This window comes from Sapajus apella, unplaced genomic scaffold, assembly GCF_009761245.1.
Source record: "Sapajus apella isolate SASKATOON/1434 unplaced genomic scaffold, GSC_monkey_1.0 scaffold61, whole genome shotgun sequence".
NCBI classification, from domain to species: domain Eukaryota; kingdom Metazoa; phylum Chordata; class Mammalia; order Primates; family Cebidae; genus Sapajus; species Sapajus apella.
Window position 1 is genome coordinate 1,405,308 of NW_022437001.1, and position 17,518 is coordinate 1,422,825.

At 44.5% G+C, this 17,518-nt stretch overlaps 2 protein-coding genes across 7 annotated transcripts in view; one reads left to right on the top strand and one right to left on the bottom strand.

Moving 5' to 3' along the window:
* The window catches only part of GATB (glutamyl-tRNA amidotransferase subunit B), a 90,592-nt gene extending 89,114 nt beyond the window's left edge, over window positions 1-1,478 (top strand). For 2 of the 3 annotated variants that reach the window (XM_032246410.1, XM_032246412.1), the window contains one exon: window positions 759-1,475. In XM_032246410.1, coding sequence (XP_032102301.1) covers window positions 759-887 — 129 coding nt within the window. In that variant the 3' untranslated portion in view covers window positions 888-1,475. Of the gene's footprint in view, window positions 1-758 lie in introns of all 3 variants that reach the window. The other variant, XM_032246411.1, reaches the window with a different exon arrangement.
* Window positions 1,479-3,391: 1,913 nt separating this feature from the next.
* Window positions 3,392-17,518, bottom strand: part of FAM160A1 (family with sequence similarity 160 member A1) — a 278,667-nt gene continuing 264,540 nt past the window's right edge. For 3 of the 4 annotated variants that reach the window (XM_032246416.1, XM_032246414.1, XM_032246415.1), the window contains 2 exons: window positions 17,076-17,214; window positions 3,579-11,290 (listed from right to left, as the gene is read on the bottom strand). In XM_032246416.1, coding sequence (XP_032102307.1) covers window positions 11,037-11,290; window positions 17,076-17,214 — 393 coding nt within the window. In that variant the 3' untranslated portion in view covers window positions 3,579-11,036. Of the gene's footprint in view, window positions 3,434-3,578; window positions 11,291-17,075; window positions 17,215-17,518 lie in introns of those variants that run through there. The other variant, XM_032246417.1, reaches the window with a different exon arrangement.

The window sequence follows — 17,518 nt, forward strand, 5'->3', positions numbered from 1 at the left end:
CTTGCCGGGGACACTCACAGCTCTGTAAAGAGCTCTCGATAAGGAAAATGATCCTGCGCCGGGCCTCACAGTCTCGTCTTCCGGCCTCATCTGTGGTGACTGATAAAGACATACTTATAGTTACAGGCTCATTCTGCGGCACTTGAGTGCAAATCATCACGTCATTGCCCTTGGAGCCAGCACAGAGCAGGAGGCCGAGCGGTGGCCCTGTCAGTCAGTGGCTATTTGATCGACAGGAATTCAGCGCCTCCTGACTTACTCACTCCACCACCCAGTGCTCTGGAAGACTGGGCCAGCGTGTAGATCTGCTTTCTGACAAAGGGATCTCCTTGGTGGGGAGCAGGGGGAGAAGGAAAGCTGCACATTTCAGCTGAATGTTACAGAGAATCAGAGAGGTGTCCTCACTGATTAGACACAGTGATTCATCTCAGAGAGATTATCCCTCCCCAGACTTTGTCCTCGGTCATAGTGGTGTCCCAGAGGAGAGGGCTCTGGCTCCCACGTGCCAGCGTCTCTGGCTGTGAGCAGTCACTTCTTGCTCATTTTAATCAGAAGGCAGAGTAGCAAATATCTCCTTTGACAGGAGCCTAGAAACCTACTCAGAAGTTAGGCCCCTCCCCTTTTTCTGTTCCTCATTTTATCTCTGTTACTAGTGGAAAGAAGTAGAATTTAATTTTCAGCAAACTGAAGCCTTAGTTTGGGATTTGGGGGCATAAGTCTCTTCATTTTCTCCTCTTAAGCAATTTCTGTCTTTGCAGGTAATGGATGTGAAGAAGGGAAACCCCAGAGCTATAAATAAACTGATCGGATTGGTCAGGAAAGCGACACTAAACCGAGCAGATCCAGCCGTGATCAAGGAAATCCTGGAGAAGCAGCTGTCATCGTGAGATGTTTGGGGTCCCCATGCCCACGGGAGAAGAGTGTAGCCTGACTGGGAGCAGGAGCCTGTGAAAGCTGATGCCCGTGTGCCCTGAGAGCTGCATCTCTCAATCCCTGGCCTGAGCCACAGTGATGGCGTTGTGTGTCACCAGTGTTCTTGCCCTCTGGGCCCTGTGCCAGGAGGTGCCTCCACAGCTGACCAGCAGCCACACCCACCTGCTTCATCCACCTCAGGAGTGGCCCGTAATGGCTGCAGCGGTGGTGAAGGAGTAACACCTTCTCGTGTTAAGGAATCTTAAAGTAAATAAAATGTATGTTAGAGATACTATTACCCATTCTAAGATAACTTCATTCTGTAGTTCCTTCAAGAAATATTTTTGAGCAGTTCCTAAGGGCCAGCCATTATTGTAGGTGATGGGCATTAGCAGGGGTCGAGAGACTGTAATTTGGAGGTAGTGTTTTCAGGTTAATGAAGATGAAAGCACAACGAAATAAACTGGGCCAGTATAAACACACATTTGTTCAGGGTGGTCTCAAGTGGGTGGGGAAAGAGGATATTTTTTTTATCCAGGAAATAAAAGCATTTTATTTATTTATTTTTATTGCATTTTAGGTTTTGGGGTACATGTGACGAACATGCAAGTTTGTTGCATAGGTACGCACATGGCAGTGTGATTTGCTGCCTTCCTCCCCATCACCTATATATGGCATTTCTCCCCATGCTCTCTCCCCCCAAATCCCCACCCTGCTCTGTCCCTCCCCTATTTCCCCCCGACAGACCCGGGTGTGTGATGTTCCCCTCCCTGTGTCCATGTGTTCTCATTGTTCAACACCCACCTATGAGTGAGAACATGCGGTGTTTGATCTTCTGTTCTTGTGTCATTTTGCTGAGAATGTTGGTTTCCAGGTTCATCCATGTCCCTACAAAGGACGTGAACTCATCATTTTTTATGGCTGCATACTATTCCATGGTGTATATTTGCCACATTTTCCCTGTCCAGTCTATCATCGATGGGCATTTGGGTTGGTTCCAGGTCTATGGTATTGTAAACAGTGCTGCAGTGAACATTGGTGTGCATGTGTCCTTATAGTAGAACGATTTATAATCCAAATTTGGATATATACCCAGTAATGGGATTGCTGGGTCAAATGGAATTTCTATTTCTAGGTCCTTGAGGAAGGACCCTGTCTTCCACAATGGGAGAACTAGTTTACACTCCCACCAACAGTGTAAAAGTGTTCCCATTTCTCCACATCCTCTCCAACATCTGTTGTCTCCAGATTTTTTAATGATCACCATTCTAACTGGCATGAGATGGTATCTCAGTGTGGTTTTGATTTGCATTTCTCTAATGGCCAGTGATCATGAGCGTTTTTTCATGTTTCTTGGCCCCATGTATGTCTTCTTTTGTAAAGTGTCTGTTCATATCCTTTGCCCACTTTTGAATGGGTTTTTTTTTCTGGTAAATCTGTTTTAATTTTTTGTAGATTTTGGATATCAGCCCTTTGTCAGATGAGTAGATTGCAAAAATTTTTCCCATTCTGTTGGTTGCCGATTCACTCTAATGACTGTTTCTTTTGCTGTGCAGAAGCTGTGGAGTTTGATTAGTTCCCATTTGTCTATTTTGGCTTTTGTTGCCAATGCTTTCGGTGTTTTGGTCATGAAGTCCTTGCCTATACTTATGTCCTGAATGGTTTTGCCTAGATTTTCTTCTAGGGTTTTGATGGTGTTAGGTCTTTTGTTTAAGTCTTTAATCCATCTGGAGTTGATTTTAGTGTGAGGTGTCAGGGAGGGGTCCAGTTTCTGCTCTCTGCACATGGCTAGCCAGTTTTCCCAACACCATTTATTAAACAGGGAATCCTTTCCCCATTGCTTGTTTTTGTGAGGTTTGTCAAAGATCAGATGGTTGTAGATGTGTGGTGTTGCCTCCAAGGCCTCTGTTCTGTTCCATTGGTCTATATCTCTGTTTTGGGACCAGTACCATGCTGTTCACTGTAGCCTTGTTCGCTGATCACTGTAGCTTTGTAGTATAGTTTGAAGTCGGGTAGTGTGATGCCTCCCGCTTTGTTCTTTTTGCTTAGAATTGACTTGGCTATGCGGGCTCTCTTTTGGTTCCATATGAAGTCTAAGGCGGTTTTTTCCAGTTCTGTGAAGAAGGTCATTGGTAGCTTGGTGGGGATAGCTTTGAATCTGTAAGTTACTTTGGGCAGTATGGCCATTTTCATGCTATTGATTCTTCCTAACCATGAGCATGGGATGTTTCTCCATCTGTTTGTGTCCTCTCTTATTTTGTTGAGCAGTGGTTTGTAGTTCTCCTTGAAGAGGTCCTTTATGTTCTTTGTTAGTTGTATTCCTAGGTATTTTATTCTCTTTGTAGCAATTGTGAATGGCAGTTCGTTCTTGATTTGGCTCTAAGTCTGTTATTGGTATACAGGAATGCTTGTGACTTTTGCACATTGATTTTGTATCCTCAGACTTTGCTGAAGTTGCTTATCAGTTTCAGGAGATTTTGGGCTGAGATGATTGGGTCTTCTAAATATACAATCATGTCATCTGCAAATAGAGACAATTTGACTTCCTCTGAAGGAGAATATTATTACAAGTAATATACCTATTGTAGAAGTGATACTGCCTGTTCAACTCCCTACCCATCCCAGAAGGCACAGGTCCGAGAATAAATGAATTAAAAATACATAGGAAGTGTTCAAATAAATTTAATCAGTAAAATATATGCTGAGATATCACATAAAAATTAACTTACACTTCAAAGATTGTGCAGTTGACAACTCCTCTCAACTCCCCCAACCCTCAGGCCAAACAGGATGAAAAGAAACAAAAGAGAAAAAAGTTGTAACGTGAAGTTGTCTTGTTTTGCTTGGAAATAAGATTACAAATTAGTAAATCAAAATCTTGACCTTTCACAATAATCGTGGTGTGCTGCAGGCGTCGCAATGAGGGCGGGGCTGCCTGCACTCTGTGCAGTGACACTAATACTGTTCTCCCTTGCACCGGAGCACCTCTTTGTTCAGTATATGCCTTTGTTAACCTCTGACTCGCCTCGCTTAAAGACCAGCTTTGTAAATGTTTTTTAAAAGCATACTTGTCAAAACTGTGATGTAAGAGTAAAATCCTTGGAGGCCTTGATTTGAAGCTGTGAATCTGTAGCCTACCAAGGACAGTAAACACATTCCTGTTGTGAATGCTGCTCCAGAAGCAGCTGCGGAACTAGGAAAAAGTGGACACCCCCTCCATCACCAGTTCAGTGACTCATGCTTCCTGCCTTTGCACAGTTGCTCAGGACTTCCCTGAGAGTGATGAGAATGGTGCCCCTTTTCCCCAGCCCAAAAAGTAGGCAAAGAAAGGTAACCAGTTGTGTGGTTCATTTTGGACAGGCATGAGGAGGTGACGTTTTTTTAAAATGTCTTTTAATAAAATTAGTGACTTAGAATTTTAAGGGACTATGTTACCTTACTGGGAAGACAGGTGTCCCCATTCTGCTGCAGTACTGAAAACTATTGGGCCTATAGTAACATGATTTTCACTAAACCTCTGTACAAGAGTGTCAGGCTGAATCAGTTCTCACTCTGCAAATCTCTGAATTACAAATGGGCAAAGATGATGGTCTGAGACTGGGGTCTGACAGGATCTTCATTTTGTAAGAAAGAATAAGGTTCAGTTTTGTTTTATAAATTCCATTTTCACCAAAAGTTCTGCCTTCTTGATGACTAAACCTTACAGAAAGCATCGAAGGATCTTTCCAGAGGGGGTGCAGCCAGATAAAGACAGTTTACCAAAACCATTATGTCAAGTGAAAACTATTCAGGACTGATTATTCCCAGAGAAAGATGCCATCGTGAAAGGACTCGATCTGTCCAGGCTGATTGTCAATCAGCTGACAATTGCCTGTTGTTTTCAATGCCAGCTTCTGAAATTTTCAGGAGAAAACCAAAACCTTGTAAGTTGATATCACTGCTACTAGGAAAAAAACAAAGCATGGCTCCGATTGAAACCCGATGAGATAGTCTAAAGATGATATGTTTATATTATCCTAAGAAATTCACAAAGATGGCTCTGCTTGTAAAGGGGTCTCAGTGAAATACAATTTTACACTCTTGCATGAGTGTGCATTTAGTCTGGTCTACTGGTTTACTCTTCAGGTGGCAATCTCATTAAAATGTATGAGTTGGCACCACAGGTGACACCATTGCCATCTGTCTCAGGAATCCACACACCTGTAGGCTAGGTGTATAATGCTGAGGCTCTGACTGGAAGTTGGAGTGTGCTGGAAAACTGGCTGTACCCCAGGCTGGCCTGAAGCAGCTCTGTCTGGTCAGGCCCACACCCTGAGTTCTGTTGCCTGGGAAGGAGGTTGGCGGTTTCTGGTGGGAAGGCAGGAATATGCCAGCCCTAGCACTCAGCATGCTGTCTAACAAAGGGAATATTCAGTAATAGCTCTTACTGTATGAAACAAATTAATGGACAGCCTTTTGTGGGGCCCTTTTGTAAGAGACACTGGTGATACCAACTCCTAGGTTTCTACATTCTAGGTCATCTGGGTCTAGAAAAGAGCTGTTTAATCTCTGTCCAGGGCTATACATCAACGTGAACTTCTGTTCCTAGCTTTCAAGAACCTAGAACATTACTGTACAAAGGTAAGGATATTTTAGCTGAGCTCCCCCACCCCACCTATATTTTAGTAATTATCGCTAAAATAATTATTAAGATGGCCATGAAGTTTTGGAAAGTACACACCCTCCTTCAGCTTTGAGTTGGTTAGTTCAGGACACAGCTTGTGACCATGACCCACTACAGTATTTTATACTGTATCTTTCATTTCAATTGAATTTAGTTGTATAGTTTCTACATAGTGACTATTGGGGAAAAGTCAGCCGATCTATCTGAAAGGCCGTATTCTTTACCAATTACCAAAAGCAGCATGGAAGTGGCTGCCATGCTTCTCCAGCAGGTTTTAGACAAACACATTCATGGATTGTTTGCAAATAGAGCTGACCCTTGGTTGTGAGATGGGAAGCATCTGATTGAAACCATTAGTCAAATAGCTTAGCAACACTCATGTAAGACTGTCAACACCAAATTCCCTCTTTTAAAATATCCACAGGGCAAAAAGGGGCCTTGTTATAGGTGGGCCTTTCATAGCCTTGTCCCAATAAAAAATCAGCTGACACACTAAGAAGCACAGACTTCTGCAGCCTCTGCTCCATGAAATTCAGTCTGGCCCAAGAGCTTCCATCACCGTTGTTGGGTTCTGAAATGATACAGTAAATCTAAACTCCCAAAAAGATGCCTGAAACGCATATCAAAGTCATGCTGACAGATCCTACTAGCAGTCTTGTTACCTGTGTAGGTAACAGTGGGTTAACTTAAACCTTTTAAGACAGGAACAAAATTCACAGTGACCCTACAAGCTAGGAAAGGTCAGTCCTAGCTAAAATCATGATCAGTTTTAGGATTCTAGGTGCACGAGGTCAAAGAACTGAAGGCTTCCACCCACCTTGTCCTGGTCCTTTTCCCTAAAGAACCTCTGAAAATCTTTCACTAAAGCCCTGTTTTTCCAGTTAATGAGCTGCCAGGATAATCTGTCCTCCAGAAACACGTAATAGCCTAATAAATGCCTGAATGTAGAGAGGATTTACTGAGGCAAAATTATCCTAAAAACCATTCTTAGTCTTCTGAGAGCTCTTTCTAAAGCATTAGGTTTATGATGGTCATTCAAAAAGAAGGGGGGAAAACAAGTCAACTTCATTCTCTTCCAATGTTTCCTCAGTGAAGTGATTTAAGGCTGGAACATAAACTGGTTTGACAGTGTTCTGTTTTAAGCTGTTACTTGATGGAGAATTAGTATTATGTGATTTATAGACTGACGGCTGAAGCAACAAGGGGCTTAGACTATCTTCTTAATGACTTAAAGCTGATGTGGCATCAGCTACAAGAGACTGCTGTTTCCAGGAAGAGCTCACACTGCAAAGCAGGCTGTGGTTTGTGGCAAACCACACATGACACCAGCCTGAGCCAGTAACAAGTAGCACGTGCAATAATAGCTGACCTGCAATAAAGTGTTTCATAAAAACGGCAAGCATGACAGCCATTTCAGTAAATACGGGGCTGGTAATTAGCAATTACATTGAACTGCCCTTAAATGAGAACTGGAGCATATGCAGATACTGAACACCATGCCAGGGACAAGGCCCACCCCTGCTGCGGCTGTACTTCCCTACTGAAGACAGCCCAGACACGCGGAACCAGATCGGAAGAGCAGCCCAAACACAACCCTAAAGCTTACGCAGATGTGACAACCAGTCCACATGAACACTACAGCCAAGATGACTCAGAGACACTGAAAACAACCTTCAACCTGAGTACCCACTGGCTGCCCAAATCAAACAGGCAACCCCAGTATTCATGTAGCCTGTTTCTAGACTCTGTTCATTAGAGGATGCCTTCCTGACAGCACCTTGGCTCCATGATGTCTTATACTGGACAGAAACCAACTACATCTGACCTAAATAAAAGTCACCTGCTAAGAAAAGGGTACTTCTTAAAAATACTGAATACATCCTACCTAAAGTGACAGCCATCCACTAACCACAGCACATCAAAGGATTTTCCAAAATAACACTCAACAAAATGGGGACAACTTCACAATCCCTCTAAATACCAGGGATCGGACGTATCTAATGGTGAAGAAAAACCACATCTCTAACTGGTTATTCCAGCACTCCCATTTCATGGTTGGGAAACTATTTTACCAGCCATGAAATTATGTTTTAAGCTGAACCTAACCTGGAATTTCTTTGTGTAAAATTTTAAAAACATTTACATGGCCATTTCCAAAAAATCAATTTTAAATATCCCAGTGCTCTCATACATTTTGAACCACAGAAGTCACTCAGTCTGGAACTTTAAGTCAGGCCCTGAATTATGAATTGAGGTTAATGTTGTGATAGTCCAGGAACCCTGGGCTCACTCACCTTTCCTGACCAGGCCAGACACAGTGACGCCAGCCCAGGGGCTGCACCAGGGGGTGGTGCCCACCATTTCTCTTCCCCTATATTCTTCCAGCAAGTAGCATAGTGACTGATGTGGAAGCTTGTCACACAGAGAAGTGGCCACACTCTCGGACCATATTTGTAAGCATGTCAAATATATTTAAGTTCCTCCCTGCAACTCATTACAAAAAAGGGTATTTCTAAGGGCTCACCTATTTACTTTAGGACCGGAACATTCTACTTCATTGCCAATGATGTTTTTCCGTTCTTTCTCACACACCCATTCCATGGTTTTTTCACATCTGCCTAGATCAATGTTCACTCCCCCGATCTTTCAGGATTTGCTCTTCTATGGACAGCCTCAGTTCTCTGCTGTTTTTCTTTTGGCATGTCCACGTCATTCCCTAAATAACCCACTCCCGGTTATTTCACTCAACCACATGGGTTTTCCCATTCTCTCTATGTCCAGGTCAATTTTCTGACTTCATTTTGCAAAACCATGGACACAAACCTGTGAGGACTATGATGGATTCAGAAACGTGAACCAGCTTTCAATTCCAAATAGGAAATTAGAGTAGCATGGGAAGTTAAATTCTCCTGCCTGTCACCACAGACACCAGTCATCTCTGTCCTCATTTAAAGGCTGGGCGCAGTGACTCACACCTGTAATTCCAGCGCTTTGGGAGACCGAGGCAGGACAATTGCTTGAGCCCAGGACTTTAAGACCAGCCTGTGCAATATGATGAAGTCCCATTTCAACAAACTGTACCAAAAAGTTAGCTGGGTGTGCTGGCACGTTCCTATAGTCCCAGCTACTCCAGAGGCTGAGGAGGGAGGATCACTTGAGCCCAGGAGATTGAGGCTACAATGAGCTGTGATCACACCACTCCACTCTAGCCCAGATAGCACAAGACCCTGTCTGAAAAAAACAATAAAGTAAGTCTGTTTCAGTTACCTATTGAAAAAAACAGTAAGAGGCACAAAATCAATCTCTCCCAAAGGAAACCTTCCACAAAGGGGACCATGGTGTTCTACAATGCAGAAACACAGATTCAAGAAGAATCAACAACACTACCAGATAATGGAGACAGGTGTAAATCAAACCACAAAGCTAAAGAATTCTACTTCCAGATGTGGCATTAGCATTGTATGACTTTGTAAGTCCAAACAAGAAGATAAATACTTGTGCAAAACAAAATTAGAGGATAATAAATTACAGCTGAACTTCCAACTTCAACTGTTCCTCTTTCTCTCTCTTAAGCTACCTTTTCTAATGGAGACTTGTGGGCTGTGCAAAATACCACCAGGCATCAGGAAGCCAGGCACAGGCCAGTTGGTTGTGCCTCATCCCTCCTGGCTGCTGCATCACAGCTGAGCAAACCATTTGTCAAGACAAACAGAAATGTACAGTGAGTAGGAATCTTCAGTGTCTTGCTTGGACTATGAAACATGAAAGCAAGGCTGGCTCTTAACAGCTCACCTGCCCAGGCCAGGTATCCTGTGGTCATTTCACGGGCCAGCTCTCAATTTCTCATTCACTCAATACAAAGCTACTTCAAGATTCCTGAAGCAAAAAGGGCCTCTGCTGCTCCACAGCATTGCAGGTGTGGTTCCTTCCTGCACTGCCCTGCCTGTGCACGAGGGGCCTAATTAAGAACAAACCAGTGCTCCTGGGGCACAAGCACCAGACCTGTGGCTGCCCTCGGGGCTCCACAGAGATGCACACAAAGAACGGAGAGAGCCGGGCCTCCCAATTTCCCTCCAAACGGAAGGCTCAAGCTCGTTACTTGCTTCTTGCCTGCAGAACTGGGCCCAAAATAGAGGGGAGTGGAATTTGATATCCATAAAAACCAGTTGTTTATGGTCTCATTTTCAGCTCACAATTATTTTGTGTTTTCCCTTCTTGGTGGTGGTTTCACATGGCTGTGGCTCTAAGTATAATCCTGCCTCTTGGAGCAGGATGCAAAGCAGCAGAGGGGCACTCATACAGTACAGCGGGGCCTTCTAATAAACCCCATTACTCGGAAGGCAGCATTTCCATGCCGAGTGAGTCACCAGCAGGCACTTGGCTTTGCGGGGCTCCAGTTGACCTGTTTGCATTGACATCCAAGATCCCAAAGTGGGCTGTACAGTTCCTGTTTCTCTATAAAGTGCAGCTTATTAGCAAAAGCAAATCAAAATTTAAATAATTACCAGTGTTTTTACAGGCTGCATTTAGTTTATCTCCCCACCCCACCCCACATTCCCTCCCTGAAAAAACCCGCTATGAAATGGCTTCACAAGTTAATCAGTTTGTTTTTATAAAACACTTACAAAAATAATGATGGTCGTCTTCTTACATACATATGTGATACCATACTTTCTTCATCTGATCAATCAAACTCCTAAAAACCAAAGTAACAGTTTGCATAGGTATACTTAATTTTGTGCAAATCTTACTAAAATAAGGCATTCTTCAGTGTTTAGGTAGTGTCATGCTGATTAAAGTAAGCTCTGAAGAAACAGGAACAATACTCTGCATTCTAAATTCTCTCCAAGGACTTCTGACTTCCCAGGCAGAGAGCTGGACCAGTGTATCTGCCCTCACCATAATGCAATAAACGCTGGGGGACACACAATCTGGAAGTAAATCCAAAGGGACAGGTGATATGTGCTTCTGTGATGGAGGCAAGAGGGGCTCCATCTTCATTCCTCCTTTATAGAACAGAGGCCAAAGTGCAGGAGGTAACAGGACCACTCGCACAGTTGCAGAGGAGTCCATTCTTCCTGTGCTGCTGAACGGCTAGAATCCTGACATGGGGCACTTCCAGATATCACTGAACCCCAGTATTTGCTTGGTGTGATATGAGCTGCAAGATGGGTGACTCAAAGGGATAGGAGAACAACAACCAAAAAATATAAGGAGGAAAAACTGAGCAAAGAAAACTGCCAAGGGAGCAACCAGCTTATGAGACTTACATTCTATATAACATAAGGTGGAAAGGCCCGGCTAGAGAGAGAGGAAAGAGATAGAAAATTCCCCTCCCCACAAATCAAGTATTGTCAGGAAATATCAAAGAAGAAATCTTTGTAAGCAGCTTTGCATTTAACATTCAGTCAAGACACTAAAACCTTTCAAAACAAGAACCTCTATTTAAAAAAAAAAAAAGCTAACAACAGGAGTCCTCAAAGTCACCCAGGATCTTGTAGCACAAAATGGAGTGTTCCTGGGCCAAGGCCGCCAGCTCCTTCAGGAACTCTGGGAAGAGGGCAGCAGCCAGCATGGGGTTCCTCACCGGCAGGGGCAGGTTGGGGGGTGCCTCAGCCACCTTCGTTCTGTGGGTCAGGAAGGGCTGAAGCACTCTTGGAGGTCCATCCAAAAGGTTCTTGCCACTTCCTGTCCTGGGAACCTCCTGAATGGGATCTGAAACCAGAAAGAAGACAATCAAGGCATTCCTCCATCGCCTTCCCATCCACCCTCTTCAGCGGAGCATGTGTTGTGGGGGCAGAGTTGCTGCAGTGTATCTAGTTATGGGTGCAGTTTCTATAACAGACTAAATCCTGAAGACACAGCCCTAGTGGACTCCATGACACAATATTTGCCCAGCAGATAACCTCCAACAAAAGCATGTGATATGAGACTTTCACCCAAAATTCTTTCTAAGGAACTTCATGCAGAAATCATGGCAAGAATATGGGTTTGTCAAGAACCCTCCATGCCAGAATGTGGGAATGGGAGAAACTGACAAAGGCATCTCCTGTCTCTGGCTTATTAAGGGGCGATGAGTAGCCCCACCTGCTCTCCCAGCCTCCCATGCTGAGATGACTGTTCTCCCCTTGCCAGTTAAGCCCTGACAGCACAGCATAGCTATAGCAAAGAGGCTGGGCTAAAGCTCTCTGCAGCTGGTGTTCCAGCCTCTCAGGCTCCCCGGTGACCTCCAGTCTTCTTCTGGCCAGCACCTCCAACATTTTACATAAAAGGAGAGCAGAAGATTCCTTCAGATCAGCAAAAATAATGGAAGGGAAGCTGGGTGCTGGTAAGACCAGACAACTTCCTGCAACAATGGGGAATTAGTAACAGCAAATGGCTTAGAAGCTTACATTGAGAGAGGGTTTCCAAGAGTTTCCATCTCAATTTCAATAACATAGGCCTCAGATGAGTTCAAAATGCAAAACAAATCAAATGATTTGCATTTTCATATCAAATCAGTTTTTACTAATTAAAATGGTTCAGCTTCCCTATTTGATTCCTGAACATCACCAGCCCTCATATATTTGTAGGAATAATTTATGCCTTCCTCTGCCCCCTACCCAAACAATCTCATTACTCCTTATAAATCATTATATTCAAGTCCTTCATTATTTTGGCTGCTTCTTAGAATTCAGTACCATATTTCAACACTCTTCTCAGAGTGTTGCTTAACTGCAGTACTAAAAATTCTTGACATTTATAGTACTTTCCACATCTCACTACTATAGTCTTTAGTGTTAAAAAAAAAAAAACTTCCACTTTACTGCTTTAAATATCCTTTTACATTTAAACTTGTCACAGCTTTAATGCCATAAAGAACTGGAAAAGTTGCTGAGAATCTGTCTTCTGCTACCTTTCAGCAAAAATTCATGAACAGGCAACAGGGAGCACAAAAGTGTTGATGTCACTGAGGTGCATGTCAACCTTGGAGAGTACCCCTTCTCATCCCCCACCCTAGCTCAGGTCCTGTCACTCTCCAAAGCACCCAGCAAAGCTCACAAAGGAAGCTGGCCTACATTCCAATGGGGAATGGGACACTTGTGGACACCACTCCCAGACCAAGACCTGCACTGTTCATGCTGGTTCCTCCACCTGGAACTCCCTTCCCTGTTAGCACAGTGGTTAAGACCACAGAGTCTGCCACTTGCTGGCTGAGTGACTTCCGGCAAGTTTCTTTACCTCTCTGTACTTGGATTTCTTCACCTGTCAGAAGCTCATAGAGTTGTTATAAGGATTAAATGAGTCAATAGGTATAAAGTACACAGGGACTTCTGGATGGGTGTCAGCTACTGCATCATCCTCAACAGTACAGCTGTCACCGACTTCACAATGAATTTCTAGTTTCCTGCCCCCAGAAGTCACTCCTATAGTCTTTATGGCTTCCTTTGCCCTCTACCCAGTCTCATCTCATTCTAGCCTCCTCTCCATGTTATTGACCAACTAAGCCTGCATTGCCCTTCAGCCTTGCATTGTTTATGTTTTATCTCCTCTACTAGACTCTGAGCTTTCTCAGGGCTGAGCCCTATCTGATAACATGTCTTTAGCAACCCCTAACACACTTCCATATTCATAGAAGCTAATAAACATTTGCTGAATGAATGAGTGAAGGAACTGATCTCATAAGTCTTCCCTATTCCTGATGCTCCCTGCAGCTGCTCATACTCCTCATCTCCCCCATTCTCCTTCAAATTCATTCATTCTCTTCTCCCCTAAAAAGGGATTTTGTGGCTCATTTTTCTAGCTTGAGCTGTGAATAAAAAGTGTCATCGCTAAGGCTCATTTACTCAATATGAATCCAAGAATCAGAATTGTCTTCACTAATGAAGTCAGGAAAGCACCCAGTGAGGGAGCCCAAGGTCTGGCCGGGAGAAGATCCTTAGCGTGGTTCCATCAGGGCTGCAGCACATCGACCGAGGCTCCCCTCCGGGGTCTGGGCCTTTTGGTGTGTCATCAAGCACCATCAAATTCTGCATTCAAAAGCAACTCAACCTGAGTTATGGTCCCTACCTGGCCTCCAACTCATCATAGAATGTCTCAGTTTCCATCTCTCTAAACTGGGGATATTAACTACCTGATTTCCCTTCTAGAATTAATGCGTAGTAAAAGGGCTCTGAATATAAGTAAATACAAGGAACTGTTACTCTGTGGTATGGAAAGTATTTGAGTAGAAAAAGAAAGGACTGGCAAGTGGCTAAACCTCAGAGACCAACAGCTTCAAGAATAATAATGTGGAGCTGGCAACAGGATGTCCGCTTGCTCTGGAGCAGTGGCCACACAGACTTTTACTGCTGTTGGAAGCATTAGTGAGGAGGCTCGTTTTTCACTGGGGCTGCCAGGAGGCAAAGGGAATGCAGGGCCTGCATGATGGAGCAGCTCTGGCTGCAGGCGCCTGAGTTACGCCCCTCATAAAAGGGTCCAACAAGCATGCACGAGCACCTGAAGAAAAAGGCAGGGTGGAGGGAAGTATAAATCAGTGTCAGAATTTGGAATGGTTTCTGAAATGGTGCCCTGGGTCTGAAAAGCTGCAACAGAAGGTTTTCAAGACTAATACTGGGAAGATTTCCGAAGCGGGGAAAGAGATATGTCATGTGTTCATCTCCCTGGCAGCAGCATTAGGCAAAGGGCAGAACATATAGACACTCGGAAACCCAAATATTTGGCCCATTGCCATAATTCTTCATTGTAAATTGCTCTGTATCCCAGTGAAAACAGGCCTCCAAGACTTGACTCATTTACAGGAAATCACATCACAGTAAATGCTTCAGAAGTCAGTTCTGTACAAGGGGACAAGAAACTTTTATTCTGTCAGTTAAAGATGCTTTAAGTGGGGGAAGTGGGTAACTTGGCTAACCTGGAAAAGTTAGAAAGTTAATCTGAAAAACTCAAATAAAAGAAAAGTATTATAACCAGAGAGAAGATTCTTATAGGTCAAAGCCCTGGAGTGTCACAGACCTTACTAAAAGAGCATGGAACCCAGGTAACTAATCTGACAACCTTAGGCAGTGAGAACAAGTTCCCCCGGGCATATATTTTGCAATCATGGCCACCAGACATTCTGAAACCAGGACAAACCCAAGGTGTGAATGACTCCTGCTCCCCCTGAATGTGCTGGTTAAGGCTCAGTGTACCCTCTCATCTAGGTTGGTCAGTGTGTGCACACATATCCTGGAATTAGCTAGGATGGGCTCAGGCACTTGACTTTCATGATCCTGGCTGAATACCCTGGGCCTCTAATTTTGGCTTTGTTAATGAAAATTAAGCAGGTAATGGTACCTTTTTTGCCCTTTTCAGAGTGCTGTTTGATAATGACAGTTATCACCTGAGAAAGCACCTTATCAATTGTAAAATTCAGTGAAGACTAGGCCTGTCTAGAAGATTGCAGAATGCCCACAACTTGTTGCAGCTCTTCCCATCAAGAGGTAGGGGGTTTTGCTCCATTCTTGAATCTGCACTCACCCTGTGACTTACTTTGGCCGACAGAATGCTGCAGAACTGACCTTACGTGAGCTCTGAGTCTGAGCCTCAAAAGATTTTCTATGCTTCTGATCTCACTCATGGAACCCTATTAACTGTGACATGGACGAGCCTGGGCTAATCTGCTGGATGGTGAGAAACACTCCCATCACCCGCATCACTCCAGCCAACAGCCACAGATGTGAGTGAGGCCACCCTAGACATCCAGCCACCCACTGATGGCAGACACACAAGGAGAGTCCAGGCAAAATCAGCCTAGCCCAGATCAGCAAAACACCCAGATGACCACACAGATTCATAAGCGATCATAAGTGGCCTTGGGTTAAGCCAGTGAGTTTTTGCAGTGATTTACTATTGCTAACTGGTGCATCTTCTCTCACAGGGTGGGTGGCAGCAGCATGCGCCCTATTCAGGAGGAACACAGCTCACACCCTGACCACCCATGTGTCTACGGAGGTCACATGGCACCTGAGGTCCCCCTTCCCACAGAGATGCTGGGCCTCTTTCCCTCCACGAATGCCTTTGCCTGCTCTTCTCAAAGTCCAATAGCTTGAAGCCTGACTCCCCAATTTACCAGTGGCACATGGCCTACCTTTCTTTCAAACCCTACCTTGCAGTACCCTAAGGGCTCATCACAACCCAAGTTCTGGCTCCAACTAGAAAGCACCTAAGAGATGGAGTCCAAATCCTTCATTTAAAAGTCAAGGGACATGGGGCCTGTGAGGTAAAGTGACCAGGATCAAATAGCAGCACAGGGGCAGCATCAGGCCTTCGGAGTTCTGGGTTCTTTTCAGCTTCTTTGAAAGGTAGAACAATTGCCCTGAGTTTCATTTCTGCCTCTCACTGCCAATCTTGTTTCTGATCACTTGCCTTAAGCCCAGGACTGAGAGCCTTACTCTCTCTATTGTTCGTCTGCCACAAAGAAGCCTGACTGGTCTGTGTGTGGAAAAGTCAAAGCCAGTGCAATATGGGGCATTCCTAGTCTGCTCCTACCAAGGCCTAAATGGTCAGCAAATCAGTCCTACCAGAGCTTAAATAAGGTAAAGCAGCAGCGGCGCTCCGGGCCTGGCCAGCCATTCTCAGTGCTCCTGCTAGCACCGACCCATCCCCTCACTCTCACTCCTCACTCTGCCCAGGCCCTGGCCTAACACCACCTCTAGAGCTCACAAAAAAGGCACTCTCAGGGATTTTAGGCCGAGCATAAACTTTACTTCACCCAGTCCAAACAGTTTTTCTGTTTTGTTTTTTGTTTTACCTCCTAGGGCCCTGAAGCACACTTATTTTTGGCCCAAGAGCCTCTGAAAACATAATAAAGAGAACACATGCCCTTCTCAGGAAAGGGCTACCCAAAAAATGGCTCAGGGAGTGCACATAATGCCTCCTTCTGGCCCATGTGTGCTGTGTTATTTATTCTAGCCTGACAACACTCTACACATCAGCTCCTTCCAGGCACCACTCTCAGTTAAGAAAACAAAAGCCCCTCGATACCCTCCACAGAGGAAACGGGCCAAATGTGAACACAGCAGGGCTTTCTTTAGGTTTAAGAATGCTAGGCCTGTAATCCCAGCACTTTGGGAGGCCAAGGTGGGTGGATCACAAGGTCAGGAGATCAAGACCATCCTAGCTAACAAGGTGAAACCCCGTCTCTACTAAAAATATAAAAAGTTAGCCAGGCATGGTGGTGGGTGCCTGTAGTCCCAGCTACTGAGAAGGCTGAGGCAGGAGAATCACTTGAACCAGGGAAGCAGAGGTTGCAGTAAGCCGAGATCATGCCACCATGCTCCAGCCTGGGTAACAGAGTGAGACTCAGTCAAAGAAAAAACAGAACACTAAGAGGTGGCTCCTTCCTGTTGCATAAAAACAAAAATATCTCTGAATGCTTCTAGGGTTCATAAGCCAGTGCTGCATCTGTGAAGTGAGGCCAGTAGGCTAAGAACATGGAGGAGGAATTTAAGGAGGGGAACTGTGGAGAAACCTGGCTTACCTTTGGTTAGTGCTGCAGGGGTCATATCAGACATGTCCACACGGAAGAGCAGATATTGCTGGGCTTGTATGAGGAGTCCTGGGAAGTCTCTCTCCACAGAAGCAAACTGTTCAATCTTGTTTTTCACAGATGCAAGGACCTGTCAAAAACAGCATTACCGATGTTAATGCCTTACAGTGAAATTCCACTCTCCGTTATCAATATATCTTGCAGGTACAACCCTCTTTATGGGAACTATTATGATGTTAGACATTTGCTCATTTTTAACTGCCTGGGTGTTCTGCGTAGGGCACCCTCAAAACATCAAACTAAATGAAGCTCTGCAGTTTGTCTAGAATAAACTACACAGTGAGCTTAATAGGACAGGGAAGGAAAGCAAATGAATTAGAACAGAGGAATTTTTGAAAAACAAAATAACAGAGAGAAAGAGAAGCCCTGAAAAT